General features: G+C 39.9%; 1 protein-coding gene across 1 annotated transcript; it reads left to right on the forward strand.

The window, feature by feature from the left end:
- The first annotated feature begins 872 nt into the window (after nucleotides 1-872).
- Nucleotides 873-18696, forward strand: LOC118233779 (TGF-beta receptor type-2-like). Its single transcript, XM_035429715.1, has 7 exons — nucleotides 873-1139; nucleotides 5528-5681; nucleotides 7946-8136; nucleotides 10731-11470; nucleotides 13006-13147; nucleotides 17197-17321; nucleotides 17803-18696. Exons 1-7 carry the CDS (start codon nucleotides 1064-1066, stop codon nucleotides 17980-17982), a joined length of 1608 nt encoding a protein of 535 aa, XP_035285606.1. The 5' UTR covers nucleotides 873-1063; the 3' UTR covers nucleotides 17983-18696.
- Nucleotides 18697-21179: the final 2483 nt, after the last annotated feature.

Consider the following 21179-nt stretch of genomic DNA (forward strand, 5'->3'; position numbering starts at 1 on the left):
ACTTAAACACGGTAAAGAGGACATATTAACAGCCTCTGATTTTCCGCTTACTGGTCTACATTTATCAGTAACTAATAAGTTCGTAGTATGGTTATTAATATTTAGACTTTATACAGTACGCATAACCTTGCCAAGAATAGCCCATCCATTATCATGTTTCACTTGAAAAAAGTGAAAGGTTGAAATTGAATTTAGTTAACCTATTTATTTTTTTATTAAATTTAACTTAAGTTGAGTCAAATGTTTATTTTGCTAAATCATTCTTCAGAGAGATGTATTATTATTTAATGTGACATAGCCCCTTGTTAGCGTTCCCCGCCAAAACTGTTTATTTGTTAGGCTACATACAGTAGAATGTTCAATGTTAAATCAATTCTTACAGAGACCTGGTGCACATGGTCCCTTATTGGACTGAAATACCACTGCACATTTTGCAATAGGCTCCAGCTCCAATGCATAACATAAAAGCCGCTTTAGCGTGTGTATTCTAGTTCCCAGCTTTGGCTCGTTTGCGCATACAGTCAAAATAAAAAATAAAAACAAGCATTGTAAAATGAAAATGCTGTTTAAATGTTGTTTTAACACTAAGGATTATGGAGTGTATTTCGGTGGATATAAATTTAGGAAACTTTAATATTTAGGTAGTAGCCTACAGTGGAGTTATATTTTTTGTTTATTAAAATACTACCACTTAAACGCGTCTGTGCGGTGTTTGGTCTATTTGAGCGCAAGGATTAGGCTATACTTAAATAGACTAAACTTTTATTTGAAGAAAAGGGAGCTAGCCGTCAGCCAAGAGACGGGGTTTAAAAAAGTCCTGCCCTGTTTTAAAGATTTCCTGTTTGACTAGTAACTGGATAGATTCTTGACTCATAAAGCGAAGTTCAACCCACAGTGTTTCCTTTTCAGAAAGGGGGTAACGAAAAGGCTGAGAGGAACGAGACTCGCCTTCGACGGAAAAGAAACGCTTCTGGGCTTGACATTGTACTCCGGATATTTCTTCTTCGCCAAGACATTATCTACAATTTAATGAAAAATAAGGGAAGGAATTGCTGGTTCTCACATGGAGAAATTTCGACTTTCCGTCTTCTGGTGTGGAACGATATTCTTCGGTAGTTTAGCCACAATTGACCTGGCGGGTGAGTGCTATTTTCTTTGCCTTTTCATTTATTCCCAAGGTGTGTTCTGTGTTGCGTCGGTGACTACTTGGATGTTTTGACGATTTAAAACTCTTTAGTAAAAACCAAGCAGGGTCCCTACAGTTAGCCCACACTACGACACAAACCTGTCTTTGGGACTTTGCGCAGCAGGTGGTTTAACAGAAATGTTAGCTAAACATGTTAGCTGTTTTCAGTTTTTTGTTTTTTTTTTACTATTATTGCATTAATCTAAAACAAAACCCTTTAAACATTTCAACTCTGCGACTGAAATGCAGTATAGTTTTAATTGTTATATTTTTGGTGATACTGAAAGGGTACATCATATGAAATTATATTGATATGGTTCTAATGGTGCTAGAAGATATTGAATTTACATTGCACTTAAGTTGGTGTCATAATTGGATGCGTTAAGGCTAAAAACCCATCCTTGCATCCCATCTGGAGTTCCTTGTTAAACTACACTTCTCCCAAATGGTATTTATTTATTTATTCCAACAGTTCTCTCACTATTAAGCAGCACTGATTGATAAGTGCCCCAAGGAACAAGTGCTAGTACATAACACATGTACAGGCGTGTCATTAAATTTTAAATTGTAGCTGCCATTGGAATGTCGAAGGTAGTAAGCATGTAATGCAAAGTTGAGACCATGTTGTTTGGAAATAATAGCATATTATATAGCCTACATAATATGAATCGTGGGCCTTCTTTCAGTCAACATTATGTCCTTTTCTTTGACTCACAACGCGTGAGTCACAAATATGCAAGATCTATAAAAGATAAATATTTATTTAATCCAAGCTATAGAGAGTCGTTGTTCGTTTTAAAAATTGCTTGAGCTTTTTTATCTACAGTATGCATTCTTGTGGTTGTGTATATGCACTGTTGTGCTTGGTATACTCAAATGCTCTGTATGTGAACTCCAGTCCAGATATTGTATTTGGGGTTACAGATGTACAGTTTCCTCCAACCTAAATGCCAAAAATGGCTTTATCCATGCGCACCACCATATCCTTTAGGCGCCATCCCTGTCCCCTGCCTTAATTGCATGTTCACTGGGTGGCAATTAGTTGGATCCAGCCCCACTACACCAACCTCCCCTGGCTTAAGTGATAGAGACTGTGTGTAGTATTTTTTAATGATAGGGCCTACATTACAGCCAGTTGTGCCGCTGTCTACCAGACATTCATTGAAAAAAGATAGTGAATAAATAACTTGAAATAATAGACCTAGATTTTCCTAAACACGCCCACGACGCCAATCGCACATGCTGCGTTTGAAGCGTTGTATACAGCTCCTCATTCGCAGTGTCTGGTTTTCAGTGTACTGTGTGCGTCGTCTTAATGTTTCCCCTGCTTGTTTCCGAAACAGCTGGCACATTTGTTATATCACTGTTACCGCCGCTCTGGACATATTTACAGCTCGTTTGGCCTTCTCGTGAAGACGACAAGCCAAAGCTGTATGCGCGTATCTGTTTTGTCTGACAGCGCGGGTCTTCTGAAGTTGACAGCCCTCGGAAAAGCCACCAGTCGGCCTGGCTACAGTAGGCGGCCTACGCGACCCTGAATCAAGAGTCGATGTTGTCCAGGACAGGTCGGGGGAGAGAAATAAGTGCAGGAAGGGAGGGCAAGTCTCTGTTTACTCTAAGCTCCGTGGGCCTCTCTGGAGAGCGCCTCTCCGCTATTTCGGAGGAGGGACACATGGCCTCCGAAGTGCCAGTATTTTAGCTGCCCTTAATAGCTAGTGTATCACAGCAGAAACAATCCCGTGGCTAGCATGCCCAAACTCAAGGAAATGCAAAGACGTTTGTAGTTCTTCCTCACCATTACAAAGCAGTGTGTTTATGCCATATTTGTGATGTACTCTATATTTATAGCTTGTTTTGTTTACTGAATAATACACTGTTGTAAGTGCTGCCAGTTTATGTGGCAATTTACTTTGTAGACAGTGCCATGAAAAACAAAATAAAGTCATTCTTTAGATCAGGATCCCTTCTTGTCATGGTTGTGGTTTTATTTCTTTTTCCCTGAACAAATCCTAAACAAAACTTTTGAGTTTAAAACAGCATTTTTTCATCTCTAACTTTTCTTATATATTTCAGTGCTTCAATGTAGGCAAAGCAGTGCTCACTTCCTGAATATGCAATAGGCCCATTGTACTTGGAGTAGGCCCATGTGGTTATGCAATCTAGTGTTGCTGCAGTTTTATCACTTTCGCAGAAGTAGCTTCTGCTCCTGCAATGGTATGATTGAATATTTCACTTTCCATTCCATCTCTACCCTCCCGGCTCTCTCTGAAGTTTTTCCTAAAATGAGATTTGGAAAGATATCTGAGGTCTGAGCTTGGTGTGCAGGTTTCTGTGAAATGTGACACAGTTGATATCTGAGCAAAATAAGATTTTCATACCTCTTTGCTCATACGCTTCCAGGTGGCTCATAGGGGAGTCTTCCTGAAACATTTCTGTATGCATACAAATGTGGTGCTCCATTATCCCTTTTGTATTTATGTATGCATGTGTTTTCATGAACTTCTTCCCCCGACGCAGTTCAAATCATGTTACTTTTATTCACTGGCAGGGTTCATGTAATTTGTATATATGAGATACTGCAGTGAAACAGAATCTTAATCATATCAAACACCATACAGCACTGTTCTTTAGTACATAGTGCAGATTTATTTAACAAAATACTTGGAAGTACTATTGCAGAATGTAAGAGGGAACTATATTGGTGTGAGCAATTATCTTATATCGGAGCTAAAGCGGTGGCTTGCTAGTTGGTTCATGGCGTAGTGGTTCCAGGATTCAAATTTCTGCCCTTGGTAAACAGAAGCACACGGGTGGGGGTTTTTTTTATCAGTGAGAGGCAAGGTACAAGAATTAGCAGATATGAGGACTTCAGTGCAGAATGATTTCTACCTTCCCTCATACCGCTTACAATATGAAATGTTAGATACCATCACAAATGAACTACAGTAACGTGTTGTGGTACTGGTAAAGTTATACATTTTTAAGCAGATTTACATTATGCTATTGTTCTAATGAGGCCGATCCATACTTTGATATGTAGTAAGTATGGTGATGGAATGTAACATAGTAGCTTCACTGTCAATAAATATAATCTGAAACAATATTAGAAGACTGTAAGAGTAACAGCAACAGCACAAAACTGAACATAGCCATAGTGCATTTCGTTGTGTATTATTAGTTGCTGAAGCCATGTGATGATGTTAGTTTGAATATACTTTTTTTTGTGATTTTACCTCATTGAAAATTGACTGTTTAAATTTTTTTGGCAGAATGCTGTGTTTGTTTTATTTATAATGAGGTTATTGGTGAAAAGAAATGTTCAAATGCTACCTCATATGTTTAAAAAAAACATTCTTATTGATATATCTGTGTTGAGATGTACTGTTTATATCAGGATTTGTGAGGAATGTGGCTGATAAGGCTGATACTGAGATCACATGATGGTGTTCAGCCATATTTGTTTTGTCTTTGCATACTGAAGATCAGCAAAATAAAAACCTCTGAACAAACTCTGACAAGTTCTCCCCAAGTCAGAACCCACATATTTACCCATGCCTAGGCTTGTCTCAGAAGAGTCACATGGGAAAATAGGTGCCTCACTGAAAGCATTTGAGTTAAGGAAAAAGGCTTTTTGTACCAGGACTTAAAGATATTCACTGTTCTAGCTATGTATACATACATTTATAGTATACACAGTGTAGTATGTTCAGCTATCCTTCTAATCCATAGTTTTCCTTAACTAGGAAGGGGTTCCAGCTGGTAACAGGAGCTTCCGAAGCTGTTGGTGTGGCTGTGTTAGTTAGTTGGTTAGTTGCTCTGTCTTCACCTGTGCCCCTTCATGAACTGAGCATCAGAATGATTAGATGATCAACAATTGGCCGATGCAGAACTTCCAGGGCCAGTTTCCCTGGCAAGGATTACGCCTAATCCTAGTCTAAAAGAAAAATTCAATGAAGATCTCTCATTGAAAAAGTTTTTAGTCTAGGACTAGGCTTAATCCATGTCTGGAAAACCAGCTCTAAGAATGCAGATTAATATGTGGTCTTCTGTGACCAGGCCAAGCTGTATGTGTCTAAACTGACTATTCATCCTTCATGAACCAGTGCCTCATCCAGCTGCTTCGGAACTGCCCACCCGGCCCAAATATCTTCTTTTTTTATTTTAATTAGGGCTTTTAATTACCATTACTTAAACACTGGGTAACATGTGACTCTGAGTGGAATAGCAGAAAATGAAGAATCAAAACGGAAGTTATTGGTTTTAGGGTTTTTGTCTGATTTCCCATGGACTAATGGGTTTGTGGTTTCTGCTGAAGATCGTTGTTTTGCCTGTTTTTTCCAGATGGGAAGCGTAACTGGAAGTCACCGAGGAATCTGTGTAAATTCTGTGACTTACAGCCCACCAGCTGTAATGGCACCAGCGTTGTCTCCTGTTTTACCAACTGTAGCATCACGGCCATATGTGCCCAAGACGATGAGGTGTGCGTCAGCATCTGGTGGGTGTTGCCCATTCATTGTGTGTCCATGCCTCCACTTTAAGTCCCTTTTCCTGCCAGGACTATAACTGTTTGTTAAAGCTCACATTAGAGAATTGCTGTTAGAGTGATACAAACAATGTCTATCCTTATCTTTATGCTTTCTTATTTATGGTGCTTTCCGTCTGTCACTTTCATTTGAATTGGAAAAGTTCATAATTTTAGTTATCATTTTTATATATACACTCATATATATATTATTATCCCTTCCTGTAGAAATGGGCAGTTAGGATATCCGAATATGTCCTCTGGCATATCCCGTTTACTATGTCAAATGCAGCCCATCCACACTATATAAAGGTCCATGAATCTGCGCTAGAGATGTCTAGTGATGGGAAAATAGGTATAATAGGTAATACCGTATGTTTTCATGAAGCCTGTCTTTTTTCAGCCAATGACTCATATGGTCCTCTAAAATGATTTGGTTCTCCATAGTTAATTGGTGTAAATCAGTGAATTAATGTTAGTGCACATTACATTACATTACATTACAGGCATTTAGCAGACGCTCTTATCCAGAGCAACTTACACAACTTTTTTACATAGCATATGTAAAAATCCCTGCACCCATTTTGAGGCTTTATCATCATGAATCCTTACAATGACATCACAACGCATTACCCAAAATTCCACAATGGGTTGGTTGTGCAGGTTATTGCATGGCAACTCTACTCTTATTTTAAAGTTTTTTGTTTGTATGTTTGAATCTGTTTCAAAGTAATAACTTGCTGCTAATGATTGTGTCTGTGCCTTGTGTGCAAAGAATATTTCACTGAAGTGTATTTTGGAAAATAGGCAACATAGATGAAAGCGCATAAACTAACTAAGTAGGCCTTATTAAGTAATCAAACCAATTAAGCAAGACGAATTGATTACATTTAAAATTTGCAACCATAGTCCTCCAGGTATTATATTTGACACTTCTGAGGTATTGTATAATTCTCTTCTCAGTACAAACTCTCAGAATCGCTGTTGCGTGCAAGAGTGGCCTTGGGGATATGACTGAATTCAGTGTTAATGCAGCAAATTGGAGTGCTGTTCAGGCTGTCATTTGAATTGTTGAGTTCAAGTCTGATCGTTTTTCTCCTACCAAAATGTGCACACAGTAGAATGCATTGTTATGCTGTCAGTGGCTTATTACCTGACTCTCTAATCAAAGTTACCGAAGCCCATCAGGCTGTGAGACATTTGATTTGAGATACTTTGAGTACCTGTACTTTTAAGCCTCAGACTTTGGTTCCTGATCTGGACTGTTTCTGTATTACTAAAGTTCCTGTATTATTAAAGTAGTATCTCTTACTTTGTTTTTGTGTTACAGTATGTGAGTTAGTGTACAGAATGGAGGAATATTGAATCCAGTGCTGACAAAAAATGAAATCATTGGGCTAAACCATTGCCTTCTCACACACTAGACTGTGGATAGTACTCACATGTCCACTGCTGTTACATTCACAAGTGTACTGCTAATGCTAAATGTGATTAACTTGTTTTGATCCATGCAAAGTATTATACTCCATTGCATGTATCAGACTCAGGTGCATTAGCAGTGTAGGCGTTGTTTACTGTTTAGCATCGTTCCCAATATAAGGTAATTCACCCTCACACAATTTCATTCCTGGAGTCCCATTACCATATGTGACTTTTTCAACTGAAACTTCAATTTCTCACCAGTATGCTATATTATTCAACTGCCAAAAAAGAGCAACAGAAAGACTCAGTCAACAGGAAAATCCATCTGAGATTTGGGTTCAGTTCATCTCATGGCATGGATTTAGCCAAACCAAGTACTGCTTAAAAAACTGAGAATTGGCAGAGTCCAAAACTGAATCCCGGATTCGGTGCATCTCTAATATTTGCACTGCTACTCTGCTCATTCCCAGGATGGCTGAGTCTTTGCAATAATAATACAACTGAGAATGCAGTGTTTTCTTGTAAGACTGGCTTTAGAATAGCTAGCAAAGATTTATATATCTATATGGCCTTCAGGGAATATAGCCATTTTAGTGATGAAAGAATAAACAGAAAATGTGATAGAAATAGTTAAGGCACAGTTCTCAGCACTGTGCACTTTTCAAAAACACTAAGGTTCCAAATAAAATATTTCACCAAAATTTTACCAAATTAAGGGTTTCGTCAGTACACGTCAGTTCTTCTCAAATCCTTTTTGCTTCTAGCTTGTATTACATTACTGCAGCTGAGTCTCATGCATGGTTGTGTGCTTCCAGGAGGAAGAAAGATGACAATGTGACCATCGAGACGTTGTGTCACCACCCATCACAGAGGCTGTATGGATTTCTGCTAGACGACTACAACAACACCAAGTGTGAGATGAAGGAGAAGAGCGTCCCAGGTTCACAGTTCTACATCTGCTCTTGCTCCGAAGAAGAGTGCAACCACCTCCTCCATTTCTCTTCCCGTAAGTGGACACATTTCCTCTCTGAGTGGCCTTAGTTGTAGTGCCGAGCAATTTAGCAACATTTCTATTTTGTATTTTGGGTGTTTAAATAATCGATCGATGTTGTTTTGACTATTTGAATTGGCTTAATTTTGTGCATGAACTTTTTCTAAACTCAGTACGCTAGTTTTTTAAGTTGTAGTTTTTAAAAGGCAGCTACTCAACACAGTTCACACAGAAATAATCATCGCAGTAACTACAATGACCATTATCCATTGAGTCTATTGACAGGCAAGTAACGTGACAGTTCAGAAACACACAGAACTCTGTCCTCACACAAAACAGCTGGAGCTGGACCAAAGAGGTATATGTACTGTGCCACTATACCCAACAACACATATATAAATATATTCCATAACAACACTTCTAACAAACCGGTACTTTTTGCTCGAAATGTCTTTATTCTCAGAGCCCTTAAAGTATGACAAGGGAGATAAATTATAAAGTCAACAAATTAAAAAATGAAATATACACCCTTGAAATTCATATATATTTTTAAAGACCTAAGTGATAATTTATGCAAGTGATTTGCTGTAATATGCGGTCACAACATTGGAGCCTTTGAAAATCGATTGAAAGTTTTAAAGTTCTTTTTTAAAAACTTAGTGTTTAACATTTCAATAAAAAATATAATATTTATATTGTTAATATTTAAATAATAATATTTTAAAATAATTTCAATTGTAATTATTTCATGGTACATGTTACATTTCACAGGTGGATTACAGTTGCCACTGGCTCTTGAAATACTTTTTGTATTTTGAGTTTGTTATAGGTACGTTATGCCATTGCTGTTATGGAATCCCCTTAAATTTAGCAATAAAAATTAAGCCTTTATTGCACAAACATAACTTGGTTTCAATCCAACAGGTTCTGACAGAAAGTCCCTCATTCTGTTGGTCATTTGACGTGCTTTCTTTCATGGCTGTAGACTTTATTCGATTTGAAGGAGATTCTGAAATTTAGATGATGATTCCATAGACACGAGAGAGACACAATGCTGACTTGTAAATCAGCACAGAGCATATGGCGTTATGAGTTGAAAATTAGATTTATAACGATAAGAGATTACAGAGATACACACTCTTCATTCTATAATATGCGCTCTAAGTAATTTAATTTCCTGTCTTTTGAGGCTGTTGGCAATCACAACCATTTCACTTAAAGTATAGTTTTTTTGTGATGTACAGAATATTGATGAGCAGCAAGGGCAATTGTGCATTGGTAGGCTTTAATAAAGATGCTGTCCTCTCTGCTTGAGCAGAATTACAGTTGTGAAACAGACCTCTCCACCTTCATCCATGAGTGCTGAGGAAAGTTAAAACTCATTTTTCAGAAGAAATATCAAAAGTTTCTGAAAGGTTTGTTGATTAGAAGATTGAGCTGCAGGCTTTTTTATTTTTATAAAATCTTATTAAAAAATGATCAGGTTCTATTCAGGCATACCAGTTTAAAAACAGGCCTACCAGATTGAGCAATCAAGCTTGTAAAAACAAGCCAAACTAATATGACATGCAACACTATGCTACAGACTGAGAACGTTTTACTTTGATTGCTCACTGATATTTATTTGATTATTTGATTCATGTATCTTCTTTTAAATTTTACTCACTGGTGATGTAGTTAGCAGTGTAATTTATGATGTATGCAAGTATTAATCCATTTTCTGTCTTCATATCATCATTTTTATATACTGCCACTTTGCATGTGTGTTTTGGTAGAGGTCACTATTCAAAGTTGGTTGGTTGGGAGCAACAGTTGGCTCTGACAGCAGGTTGCAGTGCATTATTGCTATTATTGTGACAGGTGTAGGGCGGTTTGTGGGTTGTGGTGGAAAAATGAAAAACCTGCAGAAACTAAACTTGCAATTGTGTTCTGCAATGGATGCGGGAAGTTGTAATTCAATGCATTTGCCATATGCTGGAACTTGTAAGTTTGAGACAGAGGAGCCCTTTAAAATGATATTTGCAGTCATATGGTTTTAATGTGTTCAACTCATTGGCAGATAATCCCATTTGTCAGAGTTGTACATTGCATGGTAGCTTCCTTACACAGCTCCTCCTTTCAACAGTATTTAAATCATGTGAATCTGTGGGAAACAGAGGTGTTTGTTTCACTCTTCCTCGTTTCTAATGCAGTTTTATGAAGAAAATGCTACTAACCTTTACCAATACAGAAGATTAACTTGGTACAGTTTTTTCTGAGAGCACTTGGGTGGGTCTCAGAAGAACCGATTTTGGCGAGATATACACGTCTGTGCAGCCACACTAGACCATGCGAAATGAAACCACGCTTTGCACAAAAATAGGGTCACGAGTGTTTGACTGTGTGTACAGTAGCTGAATACTGAAGGAAAACACTGGTCAAAACCCTAATGGAAAGCAAATACAGACATATGTGTAATGAGATGGTGTGTACAAAAAGTTTTAAAGTTCTCTATAGGATCAGTGCAGTTTATTTCCAGATATTTTGGTGGTTTGATGTGGCAGTTTTCACGTGAGTTGGTTAAATATGTCTGTGAAATAATCTGATCCTGGTGTTCCTGTCATTTCCAGTGGCCCCCGCGGGGCCCCAGTATCTGCTCATTGTGCTGATCAGCGTGCTGGTTCTGGCCGTCGTCACCTTCTTCGCCTTGCTCTGTTACCGGATGGTCCGGCAGCGCCGGCTCAGCCAGGGCTGGGACAAGGAAGCCCGCGCCATCATGATCGACGACGACCACTCGGACAGCAGCTCCACCCACGCCAACAACATCAACCACAACACCGAGCTGCTGCCCATCGAGCTGGACCTGCAGGTGGGCAAGGGCCGCTTCGCCGAGGTCTACAAGGCCAAGCTGAAGCAGAGCACCTCGGAGCAGTTTGAGACGGTGGCCGTCAAGATCTTCTCCGAGGTGGAGTACGCCTCCTGGAAGAACGAGAAGGATATTTTCTCCGACATCAACCTCAAGCACGAGAACGTGCTGCACTTCCTGACTGCGGAGCAGAGGAAGGCGGAGAAGCAGTACTGGCTGATCACCGCCTACCACCCCCTGGGCAACCTGCAGGAGTACCTCAGCCAGCACATCATCAGCTGGGATGACCTGTGGCTTCTGGGCGGCTCCCTGGCCCAAGGCGTGGCCCACCTGCACAGCGACCGCACCCCCTGCGGACGCCCCAAGATAGCCATCGCCCACCGGGACCTGAAGAGCTCCAATGTCCTGGTCAAGAACAACCTGACGTGCTGCTTGTGCGACTTCGGTCTGGGCCTGCGGCTGGACAGCTTGCTGTCTGTGGACGAGCTGGCTAACAGCGGACAGGTGGGTTGCGCCTGGGTTTTATGGCTCCGCTACTTTAGCTTTTGTTTCTGACCCTAGGCCCAGTCATAATGAATCGCCCTGACGGGCAGTCTTATCAGGAAGGTCCTTGTTTTTACCGAACTACACAACGTAAATGGGTTTTTTAGTGTCGGCCTGAAAGCCTACAGGAATTGATTTAACGCGCTCGTTCATTACAGTAAACTATGAAATGCACATAAATCTTAACTGCCTGAAGGTGTGGAATATGTGAGGTGTAGTTGTTTGCTGAGAACATCTCGAAATGATGATCATTTGTTAAATACATCCACTTTAAACTACCCCAACAAATTTTATTTAAAAGATTTTTTAAAAGACTGAAAGAAAACTGTCTTGCACCAGAACTAAATACTGGATAGCTGAGTGAAAACAAGCTGATGTAGCAGATGGTATCCATTGGCTTCAGTCTCACGCAGGAGCCAGCACCATTGGCACCACAGTGTATTGCAGTGTTAGTTCAATTGACCTAGGGAAGGTCTTGTACCTACAGTACTGTGTATATACTCATTCACTTTTGAAAGCATAGGCTTGAGAATGCAACAGCAGCTGATTAACAATGCATCTCAAATTTTTGCACGCCCATTGCATCAAATGAAAGCCTTCTATAGTTTACTGTGAGGGTGAGGTTCATATTGAGCAGACGCTGTCCTGATTCCTGGAGTTAAACACCACTGTTGTTTAATGGAATGGGAAACACTGCAGTGTTTCCTGTACCACCTCCCATAAAAGAATTTCAGCTATTTGCAAGATTCTGACCCATGACTTGTTGCTACAGAGGGAAGTACCACATATTAATGAAAAAGATTTTTTTGTAGTTTACATAGAATTTACATTGCATCCATCTGTCATTTTTACCTCAAAATCGGTTTTAGTTTCTATATACGTTTTTGTATGTCGTGAAATGAAATCTGAGTATGTTGTGGTTTTGCCACGCCAAGTGCATTTCCCTTAACTGCTCTGAAGAATTCATTTTAACTTCCCATAGAAAATCTCTCATGATCTCTTTCATGCTACATATGCAGGTTTATGCACTAGCCTTTAAATTAATAAGAGCTTCTTCCCGGGATATATCGGTATCTTCTTTCATTTCTCCACACTGAATGTGTATTAATGGTACAGGCCGTATCAGCTGTAGACTTTGTGCTATCAAAGGAAACGGTGAACTTCCTGCCTGTGTCAGGTGACTTAGCGAATGTAGAGCTAATTATAACAGCTTGCAGTAGAGTAGGCCACCTCCCACTTCTCAGGAAGCACAGATATTTAGTCAAACTTTAAATGGATCTGATTCAAACAGCTTCTCTACCTGTACTTGTTCTATCAAAATCTTGAGTCATAAAGGTTTTATAGTCTTATATGGCCACCGCATCCTGTAGTGTTAAGTGGAGGTGCAATTAAAATATTTGCACTGGAGCCTGTGTATTGACTTGAACCACAACCCTCTAGCAGAACAAAGTAGATACTCATTGGATGGGTAATTTTTTGTTTTTCCCTTCCCACAGGTGGGCACAGCCAGGTATATGGCCCCAGAGGTGCTAGAGTCCAGAATTAACTTAGAGAACATTGAGTCCTTCAAGCAGTCTGATGTCTACTCCATGGCCCTGGTACTATGGGAAATCATCTCAAGGTGTAATGCTATTGGAGGTAAGCACATAGCTCTGATGAACACAGACATTTCTACCTTAACAAAATTAATAGATTGAATCAGCTACCGTGGATATAGATATGTCCCACAATTCAGAACTTCACTGGAAAATTGACTCATTCTGAACCCTAAAGGCATGTAATATCTTGTTTGGATACACATTCGCTTGTAATCTGTACTCAAACCCAAAATTTAGAGTTTTGACACTATATGTGCTTTTAATGTTTTACTATGGCTTCTAGTCTGGTCTGTTTGTTATTAATGTGTTAACATCAGCCTGCCCAGGGACAACAGATGGAAATTAGCGATCTGGCTAAATCTGGCACATTTACATCACAGAATAGTGAGGTTGATCAATGTGTATTGTCCCTGTCAAATAAATAAATAAAATAAAAAAATATATTAGCTTGACTAAGACCGGTACTAATTTGACCAGGAAAAACTGATCCTTGAGCAAGATTGACCAATAGGAATTCTGTAACTTCATGGTTGCGTACATTATCAGTCTCTCCGCTGACTTTCTCCAGATCAAAATTCCTTTGCGTAATTTACTTACAGCATGTAGTGTTGTTCCAGCTATTTTCAGGAAACATACAAATAACAGGAATGGCCTGCCCACTGCCACCAACACAGTGATCTTTCTTCATGTGATGTGAAGGAATGATTTACTTCCCTCTCCATCTGGAAATGTGTTTGGCTGGATATATTTTTCACTGCATTGTGTTTCAGAGCAGCGCCATACAGGCTTGTGTTACCACTTCCTGTTTTCTGTCTAGCTGCAGTTTCCTCCTCAAAAATAACACCTCAGTGGCAAAGCACAAGAGCTCTTGCGAAATCACACTGAAGTTTGTCATTAAACAGTTCCTTGTTTTTAAAGCAAGGACAAAAATATATTCTGGGTAGGCTCATCAAGAATAAAAACTGTTCAGGTTCCATATGGAATTATTGACAGAATGACTGATGGTTTATGGGCTTCCAGATGGCTCATCTGGTGCAAAACTGCTTCACTAAGTGCCGGAGTTGACTGTAGCTGGCACCCTGCAGGATGGCACCCAGTTCACCATACCCTCACCCAGGGAAGCACTTGTCAAAAATTGGTATTTCCCTCGTCCCTCGTCCCTGGTATTTCCTTATTCATGCCCACAGCGCTCCTGGCCAATTAGGCACCTGCAGTCTGCTTGTGACAGCTGTGCATGAAGTGCCCCCCTCTGATGTAATGACAGCACAGCTTAGCTGGTGGACTACATAGTGAAAAGAGGCGGTGGCTGGCAACCCTTCAAAGAACAGTTCTCATGAATTAATAGCTAAAAAGAAAAGGCGCAGAGCATTCAGTAAAATCAGATTTAGAACTCTGCATATGCTAAACAATGCTACTTGACCATTTAGCTAAATTATCTAAGTTCCCAGCAATTTCTTTTAAGAAATTGAAGTCTGTGAACTTCTGAGAGTATATTCTGTTCATACGAGTGTGCTCATCATGACCTCAAGAATTGCTCTTCAGAACCTCAGGGCAGGGCTGCCCAAACTCAGTCAGCTTTCAAAAATCCCACAAAAGACATCTTGTGCTGCAGCCTTACGGGACCACTGTGATACAGAGACCCATTATTTCAGTTCCCGTGGTGTTTGATTCGTTTGTTCTGGGAAGCCCCAGAGCCAAATGAAAAGCACGGCATCTTAGCCCAGCCTGCGCAGCCAAAGCCAGTGGAACGTTACCTCCATCCAGCAGAGCAGAGCGTGGGCAGGAGGCGCCCCGCCTTCACGTTCCTCCCGTGTCATTTGCGTTTCCCGAATTAGAAGCTGGTGGGCAGGGCTTTGCCGAGCTGCGGAGGGGAGTTTGGCTAAGCCGAGCACCTGCCTGTGTTGGTGTACGCTCCCTGGACCCCGATGAGGAGAAACGCTGTGCTCCAGATATCACAGCCCAGCCCACGGGGCTGACTTTCACTCGCTGCTTTAAAGACCGGTGCATAGCACAAAACAAGTGCGGCTCCATTTCCAGATCCCGCTGTCCAATCAAAACCAGCTTGGGAAGGAGAATTTTCTAGAGGACTTCACATGGCAATCAGTCCTGTATGTGGCTGTCTGGAGAGTGCACGGTGTGACCCAGAGGGGAGACTCGATAATTGCAAGTGTTTCTCTCCTGCAGTCGTTCTTGTCCTGGAGTGACCCAGGGAACCTGCATGATTTTGGGCAGAAATGATTTCTAACCATTCGGCTCTAATGTACTATATAATAGGCTAGTGTGCATTCCAGACAAAGAGCAAGTGAATGTCTTGTGAAAGATGTAGTTTTTGTGCTTTGGCAGGTCAATTCACTTGACCACATTTGTCAGCAAACTTCTTTGTCACCATCTGCTTCCAAACCACTGCATTCTTTGCAAGGTAACAGATTAAGGAAGCCCCTATCCACTTTCCTTCCATAATATAAAGACCTCTATGCACGGTCACCATTTCCTGTTTACCAAAAACTGTATCTTGTTTACAAAACTAGATGATATTTGTATTTGGTTTGGCCCTGTGGTATTTCAAAGAGAGGACAAACAGTATACATGATTGTCTTAGATTGAGGTTATGGTGTTTGTTTTCGATTGTAGCTGAAATCACAGTAACTCTGTTGAAGAAACTAAATCCCCTTCCTTGTATATTTAGTTAAAATTTAAATGATAGAAAACTGAATTTTAAGAAACAGGAAATGTTTCTCGAAAAACATGCTGCATTGGGCCCCGGTCAGGCCTTCCACTTCCTGTCTCTGTGCATCTGTACTTCCTGTGAGTTCTCTGTGCTGGGCTGATTGCCTAAGCTTGCTCTGAGCTCAAACTTCACACATAATTAATGTATTTGCTATACAAAGCCCTTCACTTGTGTGGGTCACATCAGTTCAAGAGCATTGTGACTCACTACTTTCACTTCCTTGTCAATTTCACCACCCCTGCACAGTAAATTTCAGTTTGGTGATGTCAGCAGGTCTTGTTACAGACCTACAGTACTTTAAAAACTGAATGTAGGTCTTTTTATTCTGTTAAGCAATCCTAGAATTTTGTTAATGAGTTATAAACTTACAGCAGCATGGTTTAATATGTGAAAATGAGTGTAGGCTTGTTAGACAACCCCTCCCTTCTGGTATCCTTTCTGCCTACTTGTGTATTAAGAGATTTAGTACTCACTCTTGAGGCTATCTTGTGATCTTGTTAAAAATTAACAGTTTCACTGCTTTCCAGACTGTGCTTATGAACAAACGGTGTTTAAATTGGATTAAAACCTGTAATGACTAAAATATTATGTAGCCTTGATAAGAATATTCTTAGGAATAATTAAGTGTTTTTAGTTTTTATGCTTTCTACGTATTTTTAAAATTTCCTAAATACATAAAATGACTGAAGCTCTCTCACAGGTGGTGGGTGAGCTATTGGTTAGTTACAGACAATACAGGAACATTCTAATTCTGATTCTGAGCAATTATAACTCATGGTCAACTTGTTATGAGCTTTGGCTTTTGTACCAAGATTATTGGAGTCAGGTGGTGTTTTTCCTAGTAGCTTTTCATCCTGAACCTTTTTGATTTAATTACATTTTTCATTCTGATTCAGAACAGAATGTCAATATATGAAACATGCCAAGCTTATTTAAGGTTCTGTTCTGTTTGCTATTACTTTTATGGTTTTGGTTATGTTTCTGTTTTCCAACATAAACACGCTAATTAAACTAGCACTTCCAATACAGCTTTGAACATACATTTACATTAAGCATACATATTCACTGTGTCATGCTCTGTATGGTGTCCTCCTGATCATTTTTTAGCTAGCTGATATAGCATACTAATGTCATTTTCATTTCAAAATGCTATATTTAGTTTGATGTTGTGTATGCAATTTAGCTTTTCATTCAAGTCAGTGGATATGAATTAGGCATCTGTGTAATGACTTAAAATTAATGGGAAAATAGTGCATAATGATGGAGGGAGAGGTTTGTGCTGCTATTCTTGGTGTTGCATTTTAATAGGCTAATTTAATCCAGCTCCTGATGAAGGGAATATCTCTACTTTTGCCTTTCAGAGGTGAAGGATTATGAGCCTCCTTTTGGAAATATTGGTGAACACCCCTGTGTGGAAAGCATGAAAGACAGCGTGTTGCGGGACAGAGGCCGCCCAGAGATCCCCAGTACCTGGATAAACCATCAGGTGACAACATCTGGACCGCATGCATGCATGCATACACCCTCGTACACACCAGATCTGGGTCAAATACATTTTTTTTTTTTTGATTCAAATACTTTTCTGTGCTCTGTTGATCTTGTCTGGTGTAATTGAGCCTGCCAATATAACAGGGTTTGCACTTTTTGAGAGTATTTCATTGGTTCCAATACACCAGACAAGATCAGTAAAGCGTAGAAAAGTATTTGAATCCAAAACAAATACGTATTTGACCCAGATCTGATAGATACATACAGACATACGCAATCACATAGACAGGTATAAAGCTGACAGTCATAGACTGGCATTATGTACTGTATGCACACATATAGTTGCAAATTCATATACATACAAGGCTGATTACAAAACACTGTATTTTATTAGGAATGAGTCCCCACATAATGACCCCACCCCATAATTACTATCTCCAATCATTGACTGTACTGTCCCTCTATGGCTCCCCCTGCAGGGCATCCAGATTTTGTGCGACACGATCACTGACTGCTGGGACCACGACCCTGAGGCCCGGCTCACTGCGCAGTGTGTGGCCGAGCGCTTCAGCGACATGGAGCACCTGGACAAGCTGTCGGGGCGGAGCTGCTCCCAGGAGAAGATCCCCGAGGACTCGTCTGTGAGCCATGGGAAATAGGCCCCGCCTACACCCTGCTTTCAGTATTTGGGGGGTGGCTGTTCAGCTCTGTCCTCCAGTCGCTTCTTTCCCAGAGATACCAGGCCCGTATTCACGTTTTCCAAGGGCTTGGCGAGTCAAAACTAGTTGCTTCGAAACACTTACACAAACAATGGTGAGCAATAGCCAGGCTGAGTATAAGGCCACAATACATGATTATTTTATGCACTTTATAAAGTACATATGCATACCAGTTAATGTATTACAGTTAAATTTGTTGATACTCAGGAGTGTGTCCATTTTTTCTTCCTCCATTTCTGTGGCAAATCAGGAAAACAATGTTTGTAGCACTAATGATAATCTGGCCTATTTCTGAAAGGCCATTTTCTGACCAATGTACTCAAAGTGGTAAGCATTTGATTGGGCAACACGGGGGGCTCAAGAGATGGTTTAAGTGGAAAAATGACTTCACCTGTTCAGGTGAAATCATTTTTGAGAGCAAGCAAGCACAATTTAAAGACGGCAAGTACCCCAACTTCAAAAGAGACTGTTCAGTATATTCTGAGAAAGGGAATATAGGAATCCTATCCAAAGACTCCAAACTGGAAGTACATGAGGTATAATGTACATCCAGCAGCACTTGTTTATTAATGTGTCAAGAGAAGAGACATTCAACACTTTGTAATGTGCTTCCAAGCTGATAATAAAGATGCTATATATTTACACAAAATATTGTTTTAGTCCAAATAGGGTCTGTGTTTTCATTTTGATACACCCCTCCCACTACCTCTCCCGCTCTATTTGTTCATCTGAATTTAAACTCAAATGACTCCAAATTTCAGCATCACAGAGACTTGTAAAATGCGTGACACTTTTACCATTTACAATACTAACTTTGTTCATATTCATAATTTAGGTAGAAATAGTGCCACAAATGCAATTGTTTTGGCAAAAATGAAGTTGTTCTCCTTTAGATTGAAATGAAATACTGAGAAATCACATATACAAAACCATGTAAAACTACACATTTCCTGGATCATAAACTCCTTGACCACAAGTCCCAAATTTGAAGATGATATGCAGAACTACTAAAGATCTATGAAGCAAAAAGTAAGCAGCAGACCTGGGTCAAATACGTATTTGTTTTGGATTCAGATACTTTTCTGTGGTCTGTTGATCTTGCCTGGTGTAACTGAGCCTGGCAAGTGCAGCTGCTGTAAATGCCTACCCCCGCTTTCTGTTTGCATGCTTATTTCTCAAACACAATATTCAAGACAATAAATGACCACTGAATCTTAAAACGGACATCTTTACATGTAAAACCAATAGTCAGATTGTATATTTATTCCATATTTAGTCACAGACATTGAGAGTAGAATGACTTGGTACAATTACACAAGAATTCCTCTTGGTTATTTTGTTATTCAGTGAGCAGTGTTTTTCACTGCTGTTATGGCATATTTTCAGGCTATTGTTGTTTTTATCTTGTTGCTATGGCAAAATACAAATTTTTCGTGGTGAAAAAATATTTTTATGAACTGCCAGATAAATGGTATGTTCCAGTGAGTCATGTTTGGGGGGTGTAGTTGCAGACAGGCAACCTGTGCGACACTGGTGGCACATAAATAGACAACCTACGCGACAATGGTGGCACTTAAAAACTCTGTATTTTGATAGTTGTGTATCATTTCTAATAAAGCTAGAACACAGAGCGTGTTGTTTCTACTCATAGTTTGGTTGCAGATGCACTGAATTTTTCAGTTTAGCAATCTCCGGCATCCTGGCTACTTACGGGGCTTGCGTGAAGGGGTTAAAGAGTCTGCTCGGGGTGCCAGTAAATGTGAGTGATTTTTTAAAATACCATGGGTATGTTTCAGAGTAATAATAAATGTAGGCAGTTACAGATGTAACATCTGTCTGTCACTAGCCTCTGATAACCTTGGTAGCCCTGTTCAGGGGGTGCTGAGTGATTGTATCAGTGTCCACTGGAAAAAGGATAACTTGCACAACTGTGTTTGAGGGCTTGTCTGTATAGGCCTAGTGTACCTAAAGAGTTATTGTTAAGCAGTTCTCATTTTCTGACCTCTGTCATCCTCTTACAGTGCAAAAGAACTTTAGGACAACTATGGCATGTAGTTGGCACGAAAAATCTGGATAAGAAAGGTTTGGCACATGAAATTGGTAACTGCTACTCCACCAGGAAAAAAGAAAACTGGCTTCATTGAGTCCAGAAAAGATTGGCAACTTGCCTTTTAAATCCAGTATTTTGTCTATTGCAAGTCCAGTCGAATGCTGGCACCTTCTCTCAAAATAAGCCTTTGGGAAAATGTCTTCTACCGTGCTTAACTCCCTGAGTGTCTGGAATACTCTGTTAGCAATTTCCTCAGACAATTACTAATGTCCTGAGAATGCCTGTTGTGCCTCAGTTTTTTTCTCTAGTCCAGGCTTGTTTGTTTCTTCCAAGTAGACTTGGCACTGCACTTGTGTCATAGTTATTGTTGATTGCTGGTCTAAATCAATGATGCGGTGTTATATCGGTCATTTGCGTCAACACATCTGTGAAGCCATCATCCTTCCCTCTTTTTCAGCTTCACCTACAGATAAATAGATCCAGATATTAGCAGTATCACCTAGTATTCCTGAGCCGTCACTCCCAGTAGTTTTCCCATAATAGCTTTCTGCTCCTGGCAAACATGGTGCAAAACCAATAACTTTATTTTTGCTAGAAAATAGACTTGGCTTGGTGCCCAGCTTTATTTATTTATTATTTTTTAAGTGTGAAGCATGTCATGAACTCAAAATTCCAGGATATTATGAAGTTTAAAAATGTACTCCATATGTACATAAAAAATGTTTAATATTTGAAAAAGTTTTGAATAATAAATAAAACAATTTATTAAAATGAAAGTACCAGTTTAAAGACTGAGCAGCTTACTTGCTTACTATTGAGTAGACAAGTTGTATGCAACTTGTCTACTCAATAGTAGGCAAGTATGGTGTTTTGGACATGGCTGAGGCATCTGCCAAAGTGCCCACCCCTTCCTGGACTGGACGGTTGTCTCACTGTTCTTTGCTGCCACCTGTTGGCACCTCCTATATACAGCAGTTATCCACAAAAAAGCAATGTAGTGTTGACTAGTCTGAATCATGAGTATGAGGCCTACGTATATAGAGGGCTATTCATTTCAGTGGGGATTGAAATAATGTTTACTTTATTT

Source organism: Anguilla anguilla, chromosome 8 (genome assembly GCF_013347855.1).
Source record: "Anguilla anguilla isolate fAngAng1 chromosome 8, fAngAng1.pri, whole genome shotgun sequence".
NCBI lineage: Eukaryota > Metazoa > Chordata > Actinopteri > Anguilliformes > Anguillidae > Anguilla > Anguilla anguilla.

Bases quoted from the DNA above. Each gene is read 5' to 3' on its own strand.
- LOC118233779 (XM_035429715.1), top strand. From the start codon at position 1,064: ATGGAGAAATTTCGACTTTCCGTCTTCTGGTGTGGAACGATATTCTTC. The intron at 8,137-10,730 runs GTAAGTGGACAC...TGTCATTTCCAG, and splicing joins CCTCCTCCATTTCTCTTCCC to TGGCCCCCGCGGGGCCCCAG. The intron at 13,148-17,196 runs GTAAGCACATAG...TTTGCCTTTCAG, and splicing joins AAGGTGTAATGCTATTGGAG to AGGTGAAGGATTATGAGCCT.